This window comes from Falco peregrinus, chromosome 4, assembly GCF_023634155.1.
Source record: "Falco peregrinus isolate bFalPer1 chromosome 4, bFalPer1.pri, whole genome shotgun sequence".
In the NCBI taxonomy this organism is placed as follows: domain Eukaryota; kingdom Metazoa; phylum Chordata; class Aves; order Falconiformes; family Falconidae; genus Falco; species Falco peregrinus.
Window position 1 is genome coordinate 3,505,218 of NC_073724.1, and position 25,914 is coordinate 3,531,131.

A 25,914-nucleotide genomic window follows, 5' to 3' on the forward strand; every position below is an offset into this window, starting at 1 on the left:
CATGCCAGACCTTCCTGGGCACCAGTTAGTTACTCTGCCCAAGGGACATCACCGAGGGCTGGAGGCAGCACGCTGAGCACACTGACTTCACGTGACAACTGCACGTCCCTGCTCAGTTGGTTGGTCACATACAGAAGCCAGCGCTATATAAACAGTCTTACAACTCCTGAAGGGCCCTGAAGTGTCACTATTAAGAGTCAAGCTGGAGAAATTACTCACTCTTCTAAAATCTGTGGTTCCTAAGCTCTTTAAAATACTCCTCCCACCAAATGTGTACACGTACATCATGACAGAGTCTCTCTCCCCTTCATTGCACCCACTCTCCAGCCCAGCAATTTCAAAAGCCACCCTTCTGTAGTCTTCGCAAGCAAGCAAAAAACCAGAAGGAAACCAGGACTTGTTTCAGCACTGCAGCTCTCCTCCCCCAAAGCAGATGATCCTCGTCTCCCTGCTATTTACATTTGTATATTGGAATCTCTTGCTAATTCATCTGTCCACTGAACTGTAACGTGGTTCTGCCCTTTCCTTGTACCTTATGAGCACTCCTTCCCCGTACCCACGGCCGGCTGCAGCAGCAAAGGGTGCCTGGAGAGCTGACCCTCGGTGCTGACACAGGGGTGCCGGCAGCGCCAGCGAGGCACGCAGGTCCGGAGCACCTACCGGGCCATGCCGCAGCCGTGCCGGATTTCTGCAGCAGGCACAGGAGGCAACCGAGAAGGCAAGAAGAGCCAGTCCAGCTCGTGCACTTTTTTCATCGTCCTGCAGAACAGGAAGCAAGGTGTGCTTCACTCCAGGAGCACTGGCTGCAGCTATGACAAAGGCAGAGAACACTAAGCACAAGAATTATTTACTGGTAGTAAAAAAAAATAATTGTTCCATTAAGCAGAAGGAACTAGAGGATGGCCACCTCTGCTGTTAGGTAAATCACTGCAGTAGTAAATGTTCAGTTATGGAGCTCTGGCAAAGCACTTCCACAGGCGGCTTCTGGACTGGAGAGGTCAGGCTCAGGCTGGTTTTCCTGGCTTCCCAGACTGGAATAGTCTGAACTACAGGTATTGGATGCGATTGCACTGAGATATTCTCCAACCACTTATTCGAATGGCCCCACTTCTCTCACCCCGAGTTCCAAGCATAGTCTTCCTGAGCTTTAGGACCAGGGTCACTCTGAGCTTACAGTTCACCTCGCAGTTAGGTCCCTGCACAGCAAAATTCTAAAGCTTTTCATAGCTCAAACTGTGATCCATGGCTCCTTTAGAGAGGAAAAGTGTGTGTCCATGAGGAAATCACAAAAGATTTTGAAAGAGAACTTGAAGTCACAGCCATGGTTCAAATCACCCTGAACAGGCAGGGAATCGCTAATAATTGCAACTGTTGCCATCAGCTCAGCTCAACTGAAGGGGATGTACAAGCAGAAAAATATTCCAGGCAGGACTTACAGCCTTCTCTCATCTCTTCACTCTTAAATTAGCATCAAACAACTTCAGAAAATCTGGAACTTTTAGCAGCTGCATCAGAAACCCTCTTCTCACCAAAACAGTTTGGTGTTGCAAAGACCGACTGGAAGCACGCACTGCTCTGCTGTGTTTTTGAAGTTACACGGGGAGCTTGTTACTTCCTCCCACAGCACACTCCGGTGATGGTATCTGACATCCGAACCCAGGCAGCCTAACTGAGGTTATCAGGGGGCAATCTACATACTTTCTTCCCCAACTTGATGACCTTTTTAAGGAGAAATACCAAGATCTCCCAAGCAAAACCATCTGCAGCAGCCTAAGTAACGCCGAGCACATTGCTGTATACCCAACAAACGATGTGGGGGGAAGGAGGGTGTGAAGGCAGGGAGAAGCTATGACTACAAACTTATAGAAGCAGTTACAGAAGTTCAATGTGATAGCAGCAAGAAAATTTCTCACAAAAACAACTTAAAATTACTTTATTTTTTAAGTATATTAGCACAATATTTACAAAATTGTTTCATAAATAAAAACATTTTCTTGGGTAAAGACTATAGATCTACAGATATTTAAAATGTCTATATATTTATATATACACACGTACACACACAAATGGAAGCACACAGTTATGAACAACTTTGGTTTTAAATTACTAGTGGGAAAGGGCTGGGTGTATCAATGACTTCAAATGCTCGCTTTTAAATTTGTGCCTACAAGAAGCCCAGAGCCGAGCCCTTAACAACAGGATGGTGGGTTTCTCTCATTTCTGAGGCAACTGATTCTGCAGCCTGTACATGGCCACTGAGCTCCTCACGCTTCCACAATGGCTCGTAACAGCTCGCTCTCGTCCCACAGTAACACAGACGGGTTCTACTGCAGTTTGCTTTACAGAACTTAACATAAAGCTATTATACGTAACGGTTTTTATAAGGCAGAACACCTCAACACAATTCCAGTTGGCTTGGGTTTTATTCCTCAGCTGCTCAACTTTCAACTTGCCAGAGGGCACCACCAGTTATAAATCGGGAGCTCTGAATTCTTACACTGAATTGCTAATGGGGAGTTAACCTCCCACCTTGAGGCAGAGATTGCTGTAATCATGGGAAAAACCTGTATCAGAAGATTCATATATTGGGGCTCAAATCTTATATGAATACTCCCACTGACAAACTCGAAGGTATGAAAGTAGCGTAAGCCATACGTGCTTCTTAAAATGCTTTATCACATGAATAATCATTTTCACTGTGGCCAGTTCCACTGGTCTTAGCGAGGGGCTGGCCCATGGGTTCCTTTAAGTGGTTCAATCCTGCAGCCCTAGCAAAAGGACTGTTTGTAAGAGTAAATGCTGTAAAATCAGATACCTCAATTTTATTTTGTTGAATTCTTGATGCAAGGTGTCTGCATCGAGATTTGGAGCTCAACATGCAGAGACCTGAACCTCTGCAACACATACTCGTAACACAGACACAAACCTTTGCTTATGACATCCAACTCCGAGACGTGCCAAATTACTCAATCTTTAAAAACATGGATATTATTACAGTACCTTTTGGCAACAGCTTTCCAAACACAGTTTTAAATTGTTAGGAGGAGAAAACCACGTGTAGCTTTGAAATATATCACCTTAGTACAAAGAGGAGACAGTGTCAAGATTTCTACAAAGTATACATGAAGTCCAAAAGAAGCCAACTATATTGGAACAACTCCCCAAACAATTGTAAAAGGCGGTAAAATCTCATGGAATGTGCAAGTTCTAGTAAACTTATTTAACCATTCCACTTAACATATATACAGAAACTGAACCTCCTCACTTCTCATCAGCCTCTACTTACTTTCTATTTTATGTATTTGTAACGTAACGGCAGCATCACAAACGGGTCAGAAATGAAATAGCTCCTTTTTCCGTTCAAGAAAAGAGATTTTAAAACTCTGTCAAAAATACACTAAATAGGGCAACTCCTATTTTCATGAAGCATCCATGACTTTTACAAATTCACTGAGTTAAGAAAGCCTGAAATTGCTTCCAGTACCACACACTGCACAACATGAACACGCACAAGAACCACATTCAGCATGAAAATTACTAGCTGCTGTGCTCCATAATTCCAGTGCTGAATTAGGCTCCAACAGCTGAGCAGTTTCTCATCAAAGAACACAGAAGAGGCACGGAGAGCTCTCTCACTGGACTAAAATAGCAGCCACCAGAGCATACATGACTGCTGTCCACAGAGAGGAATACTACTGTTTCATGGAATTAGGAGAACTTGGATAAAAACTTAAGGAGAGCTAGGAGTAAACTTTGTACTTATGCAACTTTGTGTTTCAGCATTTTATTTTTTTAAAAAAAGTTTTGCTGAATGTCAAAAAAGATGTATTTGTACAATCTCTACTTCCTGCTTGTATCGTAGACACATGACCATACCTTGCCCATGCACACAAATAAAAGAAAACAATAGTCTAAATGGTATTGCAATCTTTGGGCTGAGCAGGCCCATTATGAAAGCAGTGACAAACGATAGTTTTTGAAAATAATACCACTAAGGATTACTGCAGGGAGACCCTGTAGTGGGCAAACAGTGCTTTTTATATTCTCACCCTCAACCATCCCATATATACCATAACAAAAGAAAATAAAGATCACATGTGGGCAAACACACATGTTCCTTGCTACAGCTGCTCTGACTATAAAATTACATCATTTATATCAAAAGCACTTTTGCCACACATGCAAAACAACTAGTTTCCTGAATTTCTTCTCGTTGAGTAGTGCATCTTCAAGGCCACGGTGTATCAACAACGGTGTACTTTTCACACATCACATAGCTCTGCAGATCTGGGAATTTAAACAACAACAACAAAAAGTTCAGGAAGAGCAGCACATTTTGTGCTGCCTACCCAAGTTACAGCTTAAAAAATGATCATTTTTTTTCATTTCAAATTTTGAAAGCACGCTTTGTGCTCATATAACCAAGAAAAGTGGTACTAACAGCAAGCGATGTTTCAGCCTCTCCGCAACAGGAAAGTGTGCATTGTCTTGGAACCCCAACTCCTCAACCGGAATGAGCTGTAGCACCCAGGCTCAGCTGCCTGACCTGTTCTGACCTTACTCCTAATGCTGGTTTACCTTCTCATGATACTTTGTAAGCTAGTGTGCTTCACCACTGCACTCATCCCTCCTTCAGTGTGTGAACTTTCAAGGGAAGGTAGAAAGCAGGTAGACCTCAGAAGGCTCCTGCCTCCAGCCTGTGAGTCAAGAGCCCCTGCCTTCGATCTGTAAAGCCTTCCGTTATTTTTAGAAGCCGTCTTTCAGGGCAGAAGCTGCACAGATTTCTAACCCTACCCTAGAAGTCAAAATGAAACTGATAATTAGCAATTTCTGTAGTTTTAGAAGCTCTACCTCAGCACTAGAAGAGGAGGCATGTTCTTATAAGCTGAAATGAGACCCAAGAAGAAACAGTCAACTTATTTACAATTAGATCTCCAAGCAAAACTCTACCTTGTTCTTCAGCAGTATGTGGTAACTGTAGGGATCAAATCCTTATCTTCCCCCCGCAGTGAGTTCTGAATGCAATGCAGTGGTAAATATTAAACCACTGACTTGAAGAAGAAGCAATAACCACTTCTGATGCAGGACCTACCTTCCACGCCACCTACTTCAGATTATACTAACTGGTATACATTTTATCCATGCATTTAGGTGACACCTATGCAGTTGTCCTTTGTATTGCAAAAGTGCTTGTATTGCTACTGGTTTAGAAAATAATGCTGTGACATATCTGGATGACTCACCTAGTAGTCCTAAGTAACAAACCTAGCAGTACGTGGTATTTGTAAGGAAGCCTGTTTATAAAATCAACTGATATACCTTTTTCCAATTAGGGCTAACTAGTATCTCATTTATTGTCACATTGTCAATTCACGCCTTCTAGAAGCAGCATGACATAAAAATATTTCAAGTAGATTAAGTAGATTTAGAGTGACCTTACTCTTTATCCTGAGTAGCAAAGTGTTGTAGTTTGATGCAGGAGTACTAGGCTAAGGGTCTAGTGATACCTCATGACAAGTCTGCTCAGTTTCCAGGAAGAAACAGATACCAATAAGCATCAACAAGTGCTCTTTTACCCTACTGCTGTGAAAAGGAAGTACAGCTTCTGAATGCAAGAGAATCAATAAAAGACTGTGTTCGTTTTCAGACCTCAGCATCTAATCAATCTATCATTTAAGCTCTTCAACGCAACAATCTGGCCAGGAAGACTCTATTACTCTTCCAACAGATATGAGCTGCAGGAACCAAGAATCTTTGCAAACTTGGTTACCCACTTTAGGTACCAGTTTGGGAATTCTGGGCCAAGTTAATGCAGTCCCTCCCATTTCACGGCTTATTATAAATTAGGAGAGGTCTATTTACACATAGTAGGTGTTGCAATCTCACAGGCCATTATAAAATCAAGAAGGACTAATCACGGTGTTGAAGTTATTTCAAATCAGAAGAAATCTTAAGTTGGGCCAGGGCACTGAAACATACATCTTTGTTTACAATATGTTAGATCTTTAAACATCAAGCATAACCAATGGGCAGAAGCCACAGTGCACTTTTATATCTTAAAAGGTCAAAATTCAGGTTTGTCAGAAAAAAAATTGCCATTTTTTAAACCGTTCTTAAATTTTATTAAAATGTGTTTCAATTCTGTTTGTTTTTACACACTACCATCAGACCCTGAATAGTAATAAACTGAGTGAAATCTGATTGGAATACAAACAAATCTAACAAAACCCAGATAATTTAAATAATACCTAAAGAGTGTGTGTGTGTGTCGTCTAATTTTAAACCACTTTCCTATGAACTTCCACGGAAGATCACCAATTAAATATGCAGAGAAGGCTTGGTTATATCACCAACAAAAAAACCTGAAAACCAAATACAACCACCCACCACCACGGAACAGTACATGCATCTTAAATACTACATAAGCATAAAGGAAGCATACAAACTATTTGACTTTCCACATTTGATCAGAAACATATTTAAGTTCTCACTGACTCATCCTCTTCACTGTTAAGAAATACTCATTCTTCCTCTATGTATAATACAGAAAATATGTATTCTTTCTTTCCAGTGAAATATCATTTGAATAAGAACAGCACCTGCACTGAAACCTCTCTGCCAAGTTTCATCATATTAGCACAGAGTAACTCTAAACATCAAAATCCCCAAATACATGTTAATTAAAATGAATATCTGGTGATATCTCTGGACTTACCATCATTCTAACATCACTCCTTTTGCATCTTTAAAAGCCAAGCAAATGGATTAGTAATGAGCAAAACAGCAAGAAATGTTTCATAATTAATATTCAGATTAATTCTAATTTTTTTGTTAGAACTTGCTACTACTTAGCATGCCAATTAGTGAACAGAATAGAAAAAAAAAAAAAAAAAAAAAAAGAAGAGTCATCCCTTTCTCATTGCAATTTTCCCCCATCTTAAGCGCTATCGGAGTTTCCCAACACTATGGTAGAGCTTCCCCAACCCCCCAAAATAGCAACAGAATAGAGTGACAGGACAGATTTTGTTATAAGTGTAATTACGTCATCAAGATAAATGCTTATGAAGAAGAATTAACATCAACTTTCAAGACCTGTCCCTCTTTTCCTCCTACAGCTGGACTTTTTTTGCAAGGTGAAGAGGGTGGATATAATATACTGAGGTATTAGATTTATCCTAAACAGTCCAACAGTGCCACTGGCTAGCAAACAGAGCAGTGTAGAACAGAGCTGGGAGCTGCAGGCACAATTTCATCTAAAGATCAAACTCTTATTAACGCCCAGAGCCACATAAGTTGACATACCAATCTGGCATCTCAGTGCTGCTGTACTGAGAACTACAATTATTTTTTGGCCTTTTTCCATAATTAATCCCTTAATTAGAAGATAAGCCTTGAATTTCACCTACCATTTAGTGGTTCTTCTACAGCTTTCTGCAAAACATTTAAAAATATATATATGTATAAAAAGCCTTCATGTCTACTTTTGGCTCGCCACAGTTAAATTACTCTAATTGACATATACAGTAAGTAGTGATTCTACAAAAACGAAGAAAGCTGAAAGTTAATAAAATGACTAGAGTGCTGAAAAAAAATCAGTCAATAACTGCATTCTCCAGACTATTTCTTCCCCATTGTACATTTTTCCTCAGATGAAGTACCTCTAGGTGGCAGAAAAGGCATGCACATACTACTTTTAAGCTCTAAAACCTAACTGATTATTTCTGTGATTTGATCAATGGTTAGTAATAAAGCAGCATGACTTAAAAAAAAAATAGTAGCCAAACAACAAAGTGTAATCTCCTCAAAAGGAAATACACCACAGTTGTGCATTTAATTTGGCAGACAATCATCAGAAACAACACACACAATCTATAAGTGTTAAAAAAAAAAAAAAAAATCAGTAATTGGTTAAGATGGCAGACTTCAAAATAGGCACCTTTTCCCCCCTCAGCTCAAGAAAATATCAAGCATTATTTTGTAAGTGTGCCCCAGTGTCAAAACGAAGCACTTCACTGATACTAAGTTTTCCACAGTCTTTAGATTACACAGAATCAAAACGTATTTTTAAAATTACTTCACACCTATTTATTGCCTGAAGTACAGCAATATATGCTGAACAGCCCTTGATGGAAATGAGCAACATACTAACACACTTGATTTTCCACCTTTCTGTAAGTTCGTGGGCAAAAATAATTGCTACCTGAATTTCTCTGTATCTGACCCTCCACTAACTGCAGCTGCAAAAAAACTATTTTCAGACCTCTACATTTTAAAAATTTATTTTTATTTCCTTCCTGTCTCCAATTCAGAGTTAACATGATGTTCACTACTATGTAATTGTAGCTATTTCTTTATTTGTCAAATCCTTGCTGCAGTGTCAATCCACTTTGTGAAGAGAACAGTTCGTAAAGAGAATGGAGTTTCACAAAGGGTGTTATTTAGCATATTGGTTTCTATTTCAAAGCTTAATTTACAACGAAAAACAAAGTCAAAAAAGGAAATAAAAATCTCCTCTTGCCCTGTCTGCTTCCATGCTACAAGTAAACAAGAGTATGTTAAAGGCAAGACTGCATTTTGAAAGAAGCTTATCTGTAATATGCTTCTCAGCAAATTTTTATAACATAATGAACTCTGTGAACCTTTCTCTTTTTTTGGAACTTTGTGCACTTACATTCCTTCCATAAGTGAGAGACCAACCCTCTGAAATACTACCCCTTAAAACAAAAGTGGATGAGAAAATAAATAAATAAATAAATCTATCTCTGTTGTCTTAACTGCAGTCAGCTTTCCTGCCCCACGATTAGAAACCATCTTTCTTCCGCAGCTGGGTCTCAGGCTGAAGGAGACCTGGAAATGTCTCTCAAGTGACGGCTGCCAGCCAAGAAATGGGGTGACTTCGTACTTGCCATGCTCCCTTACCACAAGGAAATTTTACTGGTATTTTACAGTTGTGTCTCTTTACTTCTGCAGAACTCCCAGAAATTAGGTAGTTCTCATTCATGGATCATTACAAAGCACTCCATACGCCTATGAAAATTACTAGTTTAGGAATAGTAACTCTAGAATTCAGAAAAACTGACTGAAAGACCTTCTTAAAAAAAAAAAAGCTTTTCTATTTGTTCTGTGTTACCTAAAGACAGACACTCTACTTTCAGATGGTCTCATCAAATTAAAGGGCATTATAGGAAAATAAGAAAAACAAACAAGAAAGGCCAAGGCTATAGCATCTGTATAGCTGGGAATTCAACAGAATATTAAAGGATTCTGGTGTGAAAGACCACAGGAAAAAATACCCCTAGGTCTTCATTACAAGCCATCTAGATGAAAAAAAATCAACGGTATTTCGCACTCACCTTAACGAAAGGGCATTTTCATTATGGTGAGCAAAAGGTCTTTATATTTATGAAAGAGTGCATTGTTAAAGAACACCAAACTTCCCTTCACATCCACCACCTCTTTGTGACAGCCCTTGAAATTCCATTCAGGCACAACAGTCGGAGTAGCCATTAGGTAAGGGTGGCAATTACAGTACTATAGACACACTCAATAGGGACAATGAAGACCACCAACTCACTCAACATTAGACATCTGTTACACAGCCAGAACTTTCGCTTGCTACCAACCTGGTCTGAATTCGAACTAGTGGAGAAAGGTTCAGTATCTCACTACAATCCCCTGAGCCATCTAGTCACCCCAAATTTATTAATTTTAAGCTTACCCCTGGACGAGGATGATCTTTCATTCTGGAACCTAAAATAATTACAAAAAAGTGACCAGGCAGATGAATAAACATCAAGATCAATCAAATAAAAATATCTGTTGATAAAACCTGGAACAGACTAGCAACACACAAAACTGAAGCTTCCCCTATCCAAAACTATTTAATATGATGATCTGCAAATTCTTAAGCTTCTAAGCACTCCTCTGTTTAGGAACCGAATAATCTCATCATATATAGTATGTGAATTGTCTCACTCATGCAGTCAGTCCTAAGAACGAATTACGCTACACACTACTCTTCGTGCTTATTTTGGTGTGCTGGAACCTACCCCAACAGTCACATTTGATTTCTTCAGCCAGCATAATCAAACTACAGATGCAACATTTATGCAGATGATTAGCACAATGCATCAGTTACATATTACAAGTAGCCCAAAGTCAATTAAAATTACTTTGATTATTGTTAAAAGGCTCGCTTCACCCCTGTCACCATTTTTTACTCATCTTCACCTAGCTCAGGCATTACATATTAGGCATTCTGCCCTAATTTCTTCTTTAATGGAAACTCGCCCTGTCTCAGGGTCTGTTATTTCTGACCATACCCACACACGGTGTGCACATTCTAAACCTGGAAAACTGCATAGTTCAGGGCAGACTAGGGACCGTGCTGACTGTATACACATCAGCCTGCTTCTGGAAGCAATACAGCCTCAGCTGCATGGCTCTGCATCCGAACTAACAAGCTGCTTGAAGAGTCTTCATGCACAGCCTGAAACGAAGTCACTCTGCTCTCAGATCCAAGCTGTAAAGCCCACATAATGTTACGCTGTGGTGTGCCGGCATTCCAAATTACACAGCACTGCCTTTTTTTTTTTTTTTTTTTTTTTGCTTATTTAGCAGGCCTGCCTGGCTTTTATATCTTTAAATTTGCCATTTTTTTGAGATCTGGTGAACAGGCCAGTTTCTGAAACAAAGTATTGCCATTCTTTGCTCCTGGCTTTTAAAATTAAGTGTAAGAAAAAATAGGATTCACTAAAATGAAATGTATGCATTCAAATCACTCTTATTTTAGCCTACATCTATACCAGTGGAAATCACCAGGCAGACTTTGCTTTTTTAAATTCATATTTTGATAAGCTTTTGCCTACACCATCCCATAACTCACCCTATAGACACCCTGAAATCCTTTTGCTCTCTTCGTTCTAAGCTCGAGCTAGTCAACTGCATAAATGCTGAGCTTAAACAGCAACATCCATCCTACAGCTGAAACACTCTTACTTGAGAAACCTTGCTGTGTTGATCTCAAGGCAGTTTATTACGATAAGCTGTAAATTTCTTTACCGAAGACTCCCCACAGGCTCTATGAAAGGCAATATATACAAACAACTTTCCAGTAATTTTTGAAACTGTGTAATCCTGAAATCACACCTGATCTTCAAATAAGCTGTGTCTACCTCTGAAAAGTACAACAGAGAAAATTGCTTTTCTGAATATTTAAGTGCTAAAAAAAAAAAAAGCAGAACATTAGGTGCTACTTACCCATAATAAACACGTAAGCCAGACTAAGCAAAGTCGCAATGGCCATAATAGCTAAGCCAGCAATCACAACAGACCCATGTAAGGGAGGGCAGGCTGTTAAAAACATGGTAAAAGAAAGTGCATCACCATGAACAAGTAGAAGCACAAACATCCCTTTTTTCAGATACAACTGAATACTAAAATAAGCAAGCTGATAAAACCAGACACTTGTTAATTTCTCTTTTAAACTTATACCAGAACTACTTCTGCATCTTTCTTTTTCTGGATACATTCTTTAATGATACAGAGGCACTTACTGATTCATCCTGCTTAGGTGTACTGTTCTACGACAGTTTAGCTATTTTACAGTCATACACTGCAACCAACAACATTCTTTCATTAATGGCATTTTAAATTTTAACTTACACCTTCAATCCCAATTTTTTTGAACTATAATTACATGAGATTACAGAATACAACACTGTTACTGATAAAAAAGTCTAAACAAAAAACAGAAGGGAAGAAAGGAACAGACTATGCAGGTAGTACTGAGGCAAATCCACTGCAGGTAACAGGACTGCTCCATGTTTAAAGGGACATCACAGGGCAGGAACAAGCTATTCCAACCTAACCATAGCTCACTAGAGAAGCCCCCTGGTTCTCTGATCCTTGTTTCCAGGTTCTTGAAGTCATTGCAACCATCTGTGAGCTCAGCCTAGCACGAGCTATTTCTGCTGACACTTCAGGGTCACTGAGCTAAACTTTAAAGATACAGATAACATCTACCTTACATGACCTGTAAAAACGTCACCCTGAAAAACTAGGGACTTTCTACTGGAGAGCATAATAAAAACATCCTCCATTTTGTATTACTCTAGAGGATTAATGCTTTACCAGAAGTCTCCCATCAGTTAATTTTACTATTACATTTCACAACACTCAGATAACCCTTACAAGTACTTCCGTAAATACTAAACAATAGGCATAAAACTCAAATCACAACTCCATTGAAAGGTCTATCATTACCCACGTTTGAGAAACCTTTAGAAACCACTTCAAGGAAAAGTAGCTTTTCTTAAATCCCCAACCAAATAAATTATTAAAATGAAGAATGTCTCTACAGTAACTCGGGGATATACAGTGCTTCCAATGAACACAAGCATGTATTCTATTACTAAATATACCGCCAAGGATGCCCAGTCCTAAATTCAACTTTTTCTCTGCTGCAGGGTTTTCTGGTAGGTGGAAGGGAAGGCAGGCAGGGGACAAGGGGAGGGTCAGAAGCAGGGATAAGGGGTATCACTCTGTACGGTGCTTCGTTTGTGTTCCTTTACAACAGTGACTGGTTTTCAGTGCTGAAGCAAAATGCCAGCCACAACCAGATTAAAACGATCTTAAGAACTGTCTCTTCCAAGTTTATGGTCTCTGCATTTGCCTTCTCAGGCTGCTTCAATGGCATTTGTTTCCCAGCAACTCAGTTATCAGTCGCATACCAGCAAAGATTAACAAGAATTTCTGATTTATTCATTGAACAGGAGAAAATTACGATGAGACTGATTTAGTTTCTGAATCCCCTAGGCCTCAGTAAGAATAACAGTAATAAAGGTCAGTGTTGGTTTTAGGTGACTCTTTAGGGCACTAACTGTTGCAAAATTAAAACAATCAACTTTTTTATTTTTAAAGCAACTGCTCATAAAATGCAGTCACGCTGGATACAGCCATACTAATGAAACTGATATATGTAATACTGCCTTCGGGCTATTCTTGTTTCACCAAATAAAACAAGCATTAACATAGTAGTCCTGAAGTACATTTACAGAAGTTGCTAACACTCAGTGTAGTGAAGCCATTTTCACAGCATTTCAGTGTTACAAATAAATAAAACATTGGGTATTGACACTTTTACAGAAGATTCATTGCTTACCTGAGACACACAGTGCAAAACCAACCACAGCAATTATATAACCAAGAATTTGCAAACCTATCAGAGCAAATGTTGTTTGTGGTAGACTATCAAAAACTGGGAAAGACAGAAAAAGAAACAAAATTGTAATTCTTAAAGTTTAACTACAGAGACTTTTTGTAATAAGAGACTTATTTTGTAAATAAGGTAGCTTATTTACAAAAAACCTAGATTCTCCTAAATGCCAAGATCAGCCAGCCAGTGCGATAACAAAACTGACAAGTCACTCAGGGGTCTTGTATGTATACACAACAGATTTATGTATATACAAATAAAATTATAAATAAACCTCAAGAAGAAAGAAACACATATTCTGAGAGTTAAGTTATTCATCCCAGTCCCAAGACCCAGGAAGCAAGAGCAGGAATCACTCAGATGTCCTACCCTAAATCTCATGTTTTCAAGCAGATAACTTAAAGTTCTTTCCTGAAGCAATTTAGCCAAACAAGCACAGGTTACACATTTTACTTAAAGATACCAAGAATGTCAGAAATCCAGGACATTATCGTAGCACCTATTTATAAAAACGATAATAGTATACGGAATATGTGAGGGGGAGAGAGCTCAAGTGTTTCTGTCAGTATGCTCCTGAGCTCATGAAAAAATAAATACTCACCAATCCCAAACATAAAGTATTGAAGCGGTACCAAAATCAGAGCAGGGACTACAATTAGGCCAAGACCAGCTTGATTCTGTGCAGTATACCCATCTGCAAACATTTGGATGGAAATTAGTAAAACAGAAATCCTTGACTGAACTAAAGCACAAAGCAACAGAAGTAAATCATTAGTATCATCAAGTTTTTAGGGACCAGAAAAAAATCCCACCAAAGCACCAAAAGTCACTCCCTAGCCCCTAATATTCATTTGGAGTCTGTATCTCCCTATGATCATCTGAGGGCCTGACAAGCACAATGCTGTTTCTGTTACATTCTATAATTATTTTTTTCCATTTCAAAATTAGTAGATGACAATTAACAGGTGGTAATAACTTCCATACAATTGCATGGAAGAGATTAATTTGTGCTGTTATTCCCTTAAACTGGGAAGACAATTTTAATACACTTACCTTGGACAAAAAGAACAGTGCCTACAACAGCAGCAACTGTGAAGATGATACCTGCTACAATAATGCCCATTTTCTTCTGAAGTACCATGTCATATTTTAATGCTTAAAGACAAAACAGAGAGACAGAGAGGAAACCAATCAGACAGTCAGATTCTCTCACTAAAATACACAGATTTTACAATTAGGACTGTTGTCCTAAACAAAGAAACAAATTCCTAAAAAACAGGAACTATATATATATATATATTACTAACAATTCATTTGTTTTCGTTGTTTGATATGGCTAATATAGCTTATTCTGATAAATGAAACCTGGCATTGACGTTCTAGTCAAATTCTCAAACCCCCCTTCTATACAATTCAGATGAGATGTTATGAAAATAACTTTGGGACATAGCACAGGTTAACTCAAGTAGATGCACTACTGACATTTAAATAATGTTGCAGTGAATTTGTTACTCAAGTGAGTGTCCAACAGGGATTTAGAAATTCCAGGTTTAATATTCTCCCCCATGACGCTGCGTGAGGTCAGACATCATCACCTCTGTCCCCAAGGCAGCAGGGTGTTGTTCCTATCTCACCAGAATGCTTTGAAGAGGAGTATATATGGTATGACCTACATGTTCAGATGCCAGAGACAAGATTAATTTTCACTAAAACTGCACTGCTAAATAGCTGCCATCTCAGAGATGCTTGATTCCAGTGGAGGGTTTCAAAGCAGCAGCACTTTAGTAGTCTTTGGAAAAGAAGGAACAGTACAAATAGAAAATCGTAATAAGCTGTGTGTGTTTCTGCCTTACACACTGCTAACACTAAGACACAAAAATGGCAGCTCTTATTACTCCATGCTTCAAAATTAATATACTAACAGTCTTGGCGTATGTTGAAATTGGTGATCACAAACAGAACAAACTAATACTGTAAGTAACTTCAAAAAAGAAAAACAAGGCACACATACAGAACTAACATCCCACTTACATGCACTGCATTAGCACACCAAAAAAATATTATGAGGATACAGTAAATATTCTAGAGTACATGTGACAAAATATTTAATAGAATCTTATGTACAGAAGGGTTACAGAATACTCTCACACTTAAAACTCCTTCATTATATTCACATTGCCTAACACAACAGGGCCCCAGTCATATTCTCAAATACTACTGCCATTTAAACCAAAAACTTATTTGGAAGAGTAGTAATAATAAAAACTTGCTGCATTATCTGTACTGGAAATCCACATTTTTTCATATTATAAATGTGCTAAATAAGGAAAGCAAGACAAAAAGGCAAAAATAAGTAATGCATATGCTATACTTAAAAGCCAATCCTGTAAGAAAAAAAAAACCACACCAAAAAAACCAAAAAACTCCACCCCAAACCAACCAACAATAAAAAAAAAAAAACCAACACAAAACCCCCACCCTACCCCCATAAAACACAAAACCGAGAAAAATCATATATTCCCAAGTGTTACACAGAAGAATCATGCCCAGTTTAACAAACTATTTAAAGGTATACTGTAGTATTGCTGGATTCACACATTAACTAAAACAATCCAAAAAAAAGGAAAAAACAAACAAAAAAAAACCCCAACAAAACCAAACAGCAAGTACACCCACATTTATTAAGTTAGAGGTAGCATGACTACTTTTCCCCACAGAGGTCACAGACCTCACAATAAAGTGCAGAGGTGCAAAAAAATCCAAACAGGTTCAACTTCCTCCTGTAAAGCGATTGTGCTTCTCCATGGGTGTTACCCATGCTTATTTCAGGACAATTATTATTCTCCTATCAAAATACTAAAAATGTTTGAGGTTCTGGTATGAATGCAAGGTAATGACAATTCCTGAACATATCAGAGACTCCTAAACCATTGTAAACAACAATGAAAATCAGGAATCTAACACTATAGAAATAACATCATCTTAAATACATATATTGGTTTTCAACCCCTGACCACGGCTGGGCCTTTGAAGAGTCACATACCACTTTCAGAGGTTCATGAGAAGATAGTAAAGGAAATTATACACAGATGGATGAATATGTATGTGATTACTATAAATCACTCCGAGTACAACTTCTTTCCATTTCTTATGGATTCAACTAAGTAGACTTCTATTTTTTTTATATATTTTTAGAAGTCTAGCGTCCTGGTTTCAGCTGGGACAGAGTTAATTTTCTTCTTAGTAGCTGGTGCAGTGCTGTGGTTTGGATTTGGGGCGAGAACAATGTTGACAGGACACCCATGTTTTTAGTTGTTGCTGCGTGATGTTTATACTAAATCAAGGACTTTTCAGTTTCTCAGGCCCTGTCAGCAAGAGGGGACACGGGAAACTGGGAGGGGACACGGCCAGACAGGTGATCCAAATTAGCCAAAGAGGTGTTCCATACTATATGACATCATGCTGAGTATATAAACAGGGGGAAGAAGGAGGAAGGTGGGGACGTCTGGCATTGTGGCATTTGTCTTCCCAAGTAACTGTTAGGCATGCTCGAGCCCTGCCGTCCTGGGGATGGCTGAGCCCCTGCCTGGCCTTGGGAAGTGCAGAATTAATTCCTTGTTTTGCTTTGCTTGCATGCGTGGCTTTTGCTTTACCTATTAAATTGTTCTTATCTCAACCCTGGAGTTCTACATTCCTTTCCAATTCTCCTCCCCATCCCTCTGGGTGAGGGGGAGTGAGTGAGTGGCTGCGTGGGGCTGTGTTGCTGGCCGGGATTAAACCATGACATCTACAAATTGAAAAAGACTGAAAAAACCTCAAAGGCTGACATAAAAAATTGCACCACAGGGAATCATCTGAAAGACTAGGCCATAAAGCACACTCTGCGTTGCACAGATGTTGGAGACCAGTGCATAAAGAATACCTAAGGATGTCTGACACTGGTGAATGTATTGCCTCTAAAAACATTTAACGAAATCACTGATGTCGGTATTAAATTATGACTCAGCCATGGCTAAAGGACTAATGAACAATTTCACATTAAGACGAGAGCACCACCATTCTCCATATTGATTTTATGACCATAAAACGAAACGTGGTTTTGTTTCTGATGATTCAATAATGTAATGGTGAACTAACAGTGAAGAAAAGCTTCCTTGCTCTAACCAATGACAGTAGATATTATCAAATATACCCTACAAAAGTTACACACATGCAAAAAAGTTTGCAACAGTCCTGACAGCAGAAACATCACCGCATAGCAGACTAGCTCTGAACACAGATCCTTTAGGCTGCATGCCATACCTCTGCCATGAAAGCACAGAGCAGCTAAAAATCTTAACCCCAGGAAAGCACCCAACCCCTGGCCTCCAAGCAGAGCAGACTGGTTTGCTCAGATCCCATTGCTTAGGGCTAAACCCCTACCACAGAGTGCCTGCGTCCACACAGCGCGGCTGTGGCACCACATGGCATGCTGAAGCCCCAACACGCACATCTTTTTGAGGAGGTCACGATTTCAGTTCAAAGGTCCCAAACTCTGCAAATGCCATGGCTGACTGGTGGTTTTGTAGCTTGATGCCAAAAACGTCATGTGTCCTGCAAGAGTGCAAGGCTCAAAGGAAAGGAAACTGACAACTATGCAGAGCAAAAGAGCGTAGCTTGGCCGTACTCTTATTGACCAAGCCTGTAAACAGTGCTTATTAGGAACTACCTTGAGAACTGTATATGAGTTAATTCTCTGGTGAGGTTAGCCAATTCATGCCAAAAGCAAGCCCAGAAATGACTGTAACAGCATGGATGATCAGGAGAGGATTCCAGAGCAAACTGAATGCCAAGTTACTTGACAAAGCAGACATACCGCCTTTCTGTGGATTATCTATATCAATTCTACCACACATCTTTTAGATGTAAGCACCACCTTTCATCTTACACAGATTCTTTTACGCATGCAAGTGATTTTCGGATGAATCAATAATTGCAAGGAATTAAAGAGTCAATACTTACCAACAACACTTAACTGAGCCGAACACAAAATAATAACTAAGAACAGCAACGCTATGATGATAGCCCTTTCCACTAGAAGAAACCATGATCCTAGAGAACAAACAAAGAAAAACGGTAGGAAGAAAACAAAAACTGAGGTTATTAGCTTTACATTTATTGCTCCTTTTAGGCTGTGCTCTAGATTGCTCAATATTGTATGCAATGGTTAGCAATTAAGAGTTATAATAGGCTAAGCAAGCTATGACTTCTACCTATCTATTTTTTCACTCTGATCCCGTGCATGACAACCTGTTTTCAGCATTTCTAGTCACCCTAACATTTTCCAAAAATGGGGGTCTTAACCTCCACTGGAGTAGAGGACATGTTTACACTATAGTCTGGCAGTACAAGCTAGTTAGATTGTTGAACTACAAACAGCACAGCAGATTGGGAAAATGGTATATTTAGGCTATGCAGGGAAGATATGAAAAATCCAATTTGATATTTCCCCAGCTATTCTATTCTACCCAACTGCCACAATTCCTTTAGAAATCCAGATGTGTGATGAGGAATGCAGGAGCTAATGCAAGAGAGAAGGAAACACTGCTTTGTTAATTTCAGAAATCACATGTTTTTCTTTAGGTCCTCCCACCACCACCCATTTAGCCTTTTTTCCCCTGCATCTTGGATGCCTCAGGCTGTTCAGTCACTCGTGCTGTAAAACTGTGTAAGCCACCTTCCAACATGAAATTAGGAAAATATCGCCACTGAACAAGAAAATGCAGTTGATTTCTTGCATTTCTGCTCATAACTTCATTTAGACTCACTCAGTAGAATCCAGAATCTCCATTTCTTAAGTTATACTTGCCACCGTTCCTCTGCCTGCACCGTTGCTTCCAAATCAATTGCTAATCTTCATTTAGGTGCATACTCTTAACTTACTCTCCATATTTAAAAGCTGTATCTGCAGCTCCAGAAACATGGAATTAAGTAGCAACTTACAACTTTCAATACCAAGTAAATACCTTGAAGACAGTTTTAAATTCACAAATTCCCCTCTTCCCCCTCCCCTCCTCCTGCAAGGGGTCACAGAAGAAGATACTGTGGTTACAACACAAATACAAGGCAATCACAAATTATGCTAAAGGCAGAGAAATGGAGGACTATCCGTCAACAACTTTATCACCAAAAGAAGCCTAATTTAATGAACTGTTTAAAGCAAGGCTTTTTGTTTTATTTGCATTTTCAAAAAAGCAACTAATATTAAACAGTAACTTCGATGCACAGTTACAAGTCTCTGGATGAGCCAAACCCTACAGGCAAATCCCAGTGATGCTGTTTGATGTAATTGAGAATTATTAATGAATTGAAAGTATCTGCAAGCAGACTCTAAAGCAGCTTCATTTCCTACGTAGCACTTCCAGATGACACTACCGAGTATTAAAAGAGAAAGCAAGCAGTCATGAAGCCTGGTATCTGCTAGGCCTTCAGCATGCAACATGGAACCATATATGGTCCAGTCTTTATAGAGTCTAAAAGCACTTACTGTATGGCAATGTTTGCAATACTGCTGGTACATGCAACATGCAAGTAAGAGAAACAGCTGAACACATTTTCCTGGTAATACATTTCCCTTACTCTGGTGCTTCAAAACTCCTGGAGGATTTGAGAGCCAGTATAAGGAAGTCAGTTCCAAACTAGCCAGTATAAGGAAGTCAGTTCCAAACTAACAATAGAGACTTCCAGACATGGAGGGTGCGGGGGTGGGCAGGCAGGGAGGAGAGGAGAAGGAAAAGGGAAAAGAAAGGGAAGTAAGACAGGAGAGTAAAAGAGAAAAAGATGGGAGAAAAAGAGGGAGAGAGGGGAAAAAAAAGAGGAAAAGAAAAGAAAAAGGGGAAACTTTACGGTCACTCTCTTGTGAAGGTAACTGATCAGGAAAGAGTGTGCCCAAAGACGAGGGCACTGGCACAGAAATCTTGCTCATTCTGCTACTCACTTCCTAGATGAATCCAGGAATTCTGTAAAGCGAGATGGAGAACAGTTGGCTCTCGTAACACTACCTTTGTAAAAGTATCAGTTGGAACATATTAGTAGTGACAGCATTAATTCATTGCTCAGAAATGACAAGAGTGCAGACTGGTACAGGATTTCCATTATTCACTGACCCTTTTCAAAACTCACTTGCTACACTTTCTTCTATTAGCTTATTATCTCAAGAGTCTCTCTAGAATGCTTAGGAACAAACAACAAAAAGTTATGCAGGAGAATTTAAAGAGAGCAAGCGACTGTTTTACCTTCGGCTAAACCCTCAAACATAAGACTAAGTTTTACATCTTCTAGCATATACTCTCAAACCTAATGTGACCTCGCAACTATAAATTCTTCACTAACCACATTTTTCCTCTGGTGTTGGAGTACTTTCCTCGCCGCAACTGACAACTAGAAAATGAAATTAGAAAAATTACATCAGTTTCCTGCTTTGTAGTCTTTATACCACTTTCAAAATTCTAAACACAGAAAAATAAAAATAAACAAGATTTACAAATGGGACTTGATTATACTACATCCTCAAGCCTTGTTTCCCCTTCTAGAGCTTAACACTGAAAGGCAGTAACAGTCCAAAAAGGTCGAGTAACGAAGAAACTATAAGGGAAGGAAGGAAACTGCCTATACCCCTTTCCCTGCTTTTGCAGTGTTCTAAGAATGGAATGATTTTGTAGCATCCTCACTCTTTCAGTGGCTGTGCCCCTCTCACTCCATTTCAGGATCACATTTGGCTTGCAGGATATATGGTCAACTCAATAATTAGACCCAACTGTGCCTTACACATGTTTGCAGCAGGACATCTGGTTTAGCTTCACAAAATGCATTTTAAGGACAAATGCAAAAACTCATCACAAAAACATCCTCAATAATTCTACAGTACACAGGTGCTAGACACATGTAACATACTCAGTATTTCTGAGAAGCTATCCAGAAGCAAGTCTCCTGTGCAGAATAGATGAAAAACACACACACGTTCAGTGTAACTGTCACTTCTGCAGCACACCAGACAGGCTGCACACATAGAGCAGACCCCATTATGCAATAGCTGAGGCACTACAGCACATGGGCTGCATCTGTAAGGTAAGGTAAAACGGCTCACTAACTGACAAATTCATCAGTTAGTTATGACTATTTTAAGCGCTATCATCTGAGGATGATGTTTAATGCTAGACAACCATAACAAGTTACCATCTAGTAGTAGCACCTCCAACCTTACTGGAAAACTGCATACCTTCAGTTCCAAGTTTTGGAGCTCTTACACAGAATTTCTGTTAGTTCTAGCTGTAATTTTTCCAGCCTAGCTAAAGATTTCACGATGCAATTCCTCAAAGAAAAGATCTCTGCAGCCACTGTGATGGATGCGTATCTCTCAGAATTACAAAGATATCAGGAATATGTTTCAGCATGTAACACATTAACATGAGGGTGCTGAAAATATCACCATGTGATCTAAAAGATGTAGGAAAGCATGGATTTCACTCTATTAGACAAGTGATCTTCATACATTATTATACAATGATAAAATGTGTTCAGATCTTTCCCACAGAAGCACTCCCCTGTAACTTCATCCAAAGTAATTCACATTAGCATTTACGTTAGAAGGCCCGGGTGCCATATTTTTTGTATTTTCAATTTAAAGTAATACATTGTCATATTCATTATTTTTCTCTTCCCCATGAGATTTTGCTTGTTTTCTCTCCCAATAGACTCTAGAACAATAGCAGGCAACTCACCTGAGTGGCTTCTAAGTTCAACCCTTGTTTCTCCTTCTCTGTTTGATTCTGTTACTTCACAACTGTAATTTCCAACTTCTGCGTCTGCACTATTAAGCTCTAGAGAGGCATCACCCTTGGGTAAATCCGTCTGAGATCGTAAGTTAGCTGATGGAACTGTTGGGTCTCTGAAAAACTCCGCTCTTGCTCCATCAAAAGAAAAAATCGTTTTTCCTTCTTTTTTCCACGTAACAAACATGACATTTGCATTGTTCTCCTTTAGATTAGTCACATAGCAAGGTAAAATGACAGTTTTATTACAGTCACTTCTTTCAACAACATCTGTCACACTAAATGCCAACTGGGCAGATCCTATAAAGGAAAATGAAAAGCAACACAGAGTTATTTCTTAATACACCAGAGAAGAAAGAAAAAAGAATTACAACACATGACATGGGAAAACAAAATAACCTTGCCTGCGGAACCACAAAGTGAACCATGCTTTAAGGGAATAACAGAAGAAGAAAAAAAAAGTGTTATAATTCTACCACAGCTGCTCGAAGTAGACTTAGCCATTCTGACAGCTATGTAAGATATAATGTAAGATACCATAAGCTATCACAAAAAATAGTAATAAAACTTTGGGCTGCCGCTTACTTGGACACTTCCCCCAAAATGCCACATGCAGCAATACTGCACCAAGGCCAGGTTTCTGCAAAGCATACACATAATATTAACCACAGGTTGTCCCACTGATGTTCCAATTTTTGCTGCTGATCACCCAGGTATCTAAAAACGAAGATCTAGGCATCAGCTCCATGCAAGCATCCTTTTGACATCACTAAGGACATAGGGAAAAAAAATCTACTTTTACACTTCTGAGAGAAGGCAGGCAGGGCAGCTCAGCCAACAAAGGTTTGTCATTTGTTCCCTCGTATCTCTGAAGGTGGAGCCAAATGCCCACAGGTTTAGATCACTTATTGCAAATACTCTCTTTTCCTTTCCAATGGAGGAGGTGCACGCACAATACCATGTATTAACTAAGATTACTTAGTATTTGAGTGTATATACGATATAACTGAAAACCGAGAACTTCTAACAATAAGCAACCTGTAATACAAATCATTGTGATAAATGGTACTAACAATAGCATTCAATGCAGGTAATGAAAAATCACCACTGCGCAGGATTAGGTTATCACTGCTGGTTTTTACCATTTCGCTCCCACATTGCACCTCAGTTCTAAAAGAGTAGTACTGGCTGGCCCCTCTTGCAAGAAAGACATAAATCCCATGCCAAGATTTTAACAGAAATGAAGATCAATTCATCAGCTCTTGAGAATACAAAAAGCTGTATCATCAGTATTTAAATTACAGTAAGAACCAGAAGAGGTTAATTAAACTAGCTTGACTGCAAAGTATGAAGGCTCTGAATCTTTCATTTTCTGTATATTTCCTTATTTGTGTGAAATCATAACTTAAGTTTAATAGCTGTCCTAACAGTAATTGCTCCCCAAAGTCCCAGTGGCATTAATTATTCAAAATGCTTGACTATATGCACCTTATAAAACCAAACATGGAAAAAGATATTGTACTGTAAAACAAGTCCACAACCCCTACTACTGTAAGCACACAGACTTACAAACTGGAGTAGCCCCAGTGATTTCAGAGGAGCTACTGGCATGCACATGCATAAACCAGCTCAGAATTGTGATATGCATTTGATGACTAAATTCAATTAGGGGATAGGGAGAAAGAAAAACAAAAGTGTCAGTGAAAGTTGTGTCACCATTTACAGTAGCTAATTTTTTTTCAAAGCAAGAGTCTCAGATCAGACCTTTGAAACACTGCTTTTATATTCTCACACAAGTCACTGGATTACTACTGAATATCAAAAGGTTCTAATAAACGGACTCTATATGTACTACTCATGACAGCACTTTACAATGAGGAAAGAATTGTTCTCTGGTTTACTCACTGTGTTGCATTTTTTAAACTGTACCTTAACAGAAGTAGAACAGCGGGAAACTACCCAAACCACAAACTATGCCCTAATAACAAAATAAATGCACAGAATTAAAAGCTGTAGTGCTTCAATGGTTCTCGTGAAAGAAATTTCACCCTAACAGCACCACACGACAAAAGGTTTCCAAGTGTGGAGTCCTTTCCAAGTGGAGTTTGTTTTTGGGCTTACGGGTTGTTTTTTCTCCTTTAGAGCTAGCATATTTATACTTTGCGGGAAAAACTTATTCCCCACTGGCTCCATTTCACCAAGAGAGGTGCTTTCCAACTAAGCGAAGCAACTATACTTCCAAATATTTACCAAAGCAAACAAAAAACAACCATCTTGAAGGAATTAAATTGATCACAATTTTCTCCTAGTATTAGCACAGAACGGCAGGGAGCTGTAAATTACTGATTCCACCGGTTTGCTGTTGTATGACAGCTGGCACTATTTTGCCTGAAGCCAATTAAGAAGTACTCATGTGAACTGCTCCACCAGCAGAGTGCCGGGGAAATAACGAGCAGGCTGCAAACAGGCACCACCAGCAGCACACAAATACTTGTGGGTTTCGTCCTCTGCAAATCCAACTGCTTTGGTAGAAGAGGTTGCGTGGCTGCTGGCTCACGAAAGGGAACCTGACTGCTTACTACAAACGCTATTTCCGCTATCGGTTTCTGATGTTCTTCGTGGTACAAGCAAGTCATCAGAACTCTTTAGCAACAGCTCCCAAATCTTGCAGGCAGTGGACTACAAGGCGGGCTCCTAGCCTCAAACTTTTTCATGGATTATCAGCTTAGAGGCATCCGTTAAGGTGACAATTTTAGAGCCTTATACCAAGCAGTCTGGGAGGGGGGGCCCGCTGAAGAATACCCAGCTGTGAAGCTGCCACAAAAAAAGGTTGTTTCAAACACTATATATATACCACACAAAGTCGGGAACACAAATTTGCCATATTATGTCAAAATTGGCTGGGCTTAGTGGTTGCACCTGACAGACACCTGCACCTCTCAGACCGCCCCAGCACCCAGCCAGCCCAGTGCTGACCCAGCACCCAGATGTGCATTCGGACGCCTGGTTTCAGCAGGAGGGTTTAGAGCTGCTGCTTATTGACAGAAGAAGAATAATCGAGCATTCGCACCTCAGCGAAAGCGTGGTCGGTTTTTTCTAATTCTCCTCCCCCCCCCCGCCTCTCCTCGAGAAAGAGAAAGACAAGGTTAGATCGTAAGGTGCCACTTACAACGGCACCCAAACTTTCTTTTTAAGCCCAAGAAACACCGTCCACCCCAGAACAGCACAGAACGCCACCAGTGTGGCCGCCCAGCGGTATTTCCCCACGCGTTAAGCCCGGCTGCCCTCACGCTACCAGGCACAAGAAGCCGAGGGAGCTCCGCGCTGGCCACGGCCTCCCCCCTCTCCCCCGCAACCTCTGCCGGCGGCAGCACGCCCCCAGCCCGGGGGGGAAGCGGCGAGCCGTGGGGGCCGGCGGACCCCCCCCCTGCCAGCTGTGACCGGCGGTGGCGGCGGGCAGGGGCCGGGCGGAGCGAGCTGCCCACCCCCGCCAGCGCGGCGGCTGCGCGGCCCCGGGCAGGCGGCTCTGCCCTCCCTCCCTCACACCCCGGGCACTCCCGCGGCTGGCGGGGCGCCTGCACCGGAACCCGCTGGAAGGCGGCACGGACCCGGTTACCGCGGGCCCAGCCGCAGGGGTCGGGACAACGGGGGAGGGAGGTCGGTCAGCGGGAACTCACCGGCGCCCACGGCGCTGAGGAGCACCAGAGCGGGCAGCAGCCACATGGCGGAGCGGCGGCAGGCAGCGCGGCCAGGCAGCCCGGTGGCCTCCCCGAGCTGGGCGCCGCAGCGAGCGGGCGGCTCCGCGCGGGGCGGGGCGTACGGGGGAGGGGGGCGGGGCCTTCCCGACGCTGATTGGCTGCAACCGCTGGTGCGGGGGTGAGTGACGGC

General features: G+C 40.4%; 1 protein-coding gene across 5 annotated transcripts; it reads right to left on the reverse strand.

Moving 5' to 3' along the window:
- Positions 1-1,916: 1,916 nt before the first annotated feature.
- Positions 1,917-25,855, reverse strand: CD47 (CD47 molecule). 5 transcript variants are annotated; one of them, XM_055801469.1, is made up of 12 exons: positions 25,704-25,855; positions 21,976-22,326; positions 20,588-20,635; positions 18,218-18,307; positions 14,270-14,371; positions 13,818-13,910; positions 13,163-13,258; positions 11,260-11,352; positions 9,719-9,750; positions 7,407-7,431; positions 6,716-6,743; positions 1,917-4,287 (listed from the first exon to the last, which is right to left on the reverse strand). In XM_055801469.1, the coding sequence occupies exons 1-11, from the start codon at positions 25,747-25,749 to the stop codon at positions 6,718-6,720; spliced, it is 1,002 nt and encodes a 333-aa protein (XP_055657444.1). In that variant the 5' UTR covers positions 25,750-25,855; the 3' UTR covers positions 1,917-4,287; positions 6,716-6,717. The 5 variants fall into 5 exon arrangements, with proteins under 5 accessions (XP_055657444.1, XP_055657443.1, XP_055657446.1 ...); XM_055801468.1 differs by lacking the exon at positions 6,716-6,743; XM_055801471.1 differs by lacking the exons at positions 6,716-6,743; positions 20,588-20,635.
- Between the last annotated feature and the right edge of the window lie 59 nt (positions 25,856-25,914).

Bases quoted from the DNA above. Each gene is read 5' to 3' on its own strand.
- CD47 (XM_055801468.1), bottom strand. From the start codon at position 25,749: ATGTGGCTGCTGCCCGCTCTGGTGCTCCTCAGCGCCGTGGGCGCCG. The intron at 18,308-20,587 runs GTTAGTGAAGAA...TTTGTTCTCTAG, and splicing joins AACACCAGAGGAAAAATGTG to GATCATGGTTTCTTCTAGTG. The intron at 13,911-14,269 runs GTAAGTGTATTA...AAATGTTTGCAG, and splicing joins CACTGTTCTTTTTGTCCAAG to ATGGGTATACTGCACAGAAT.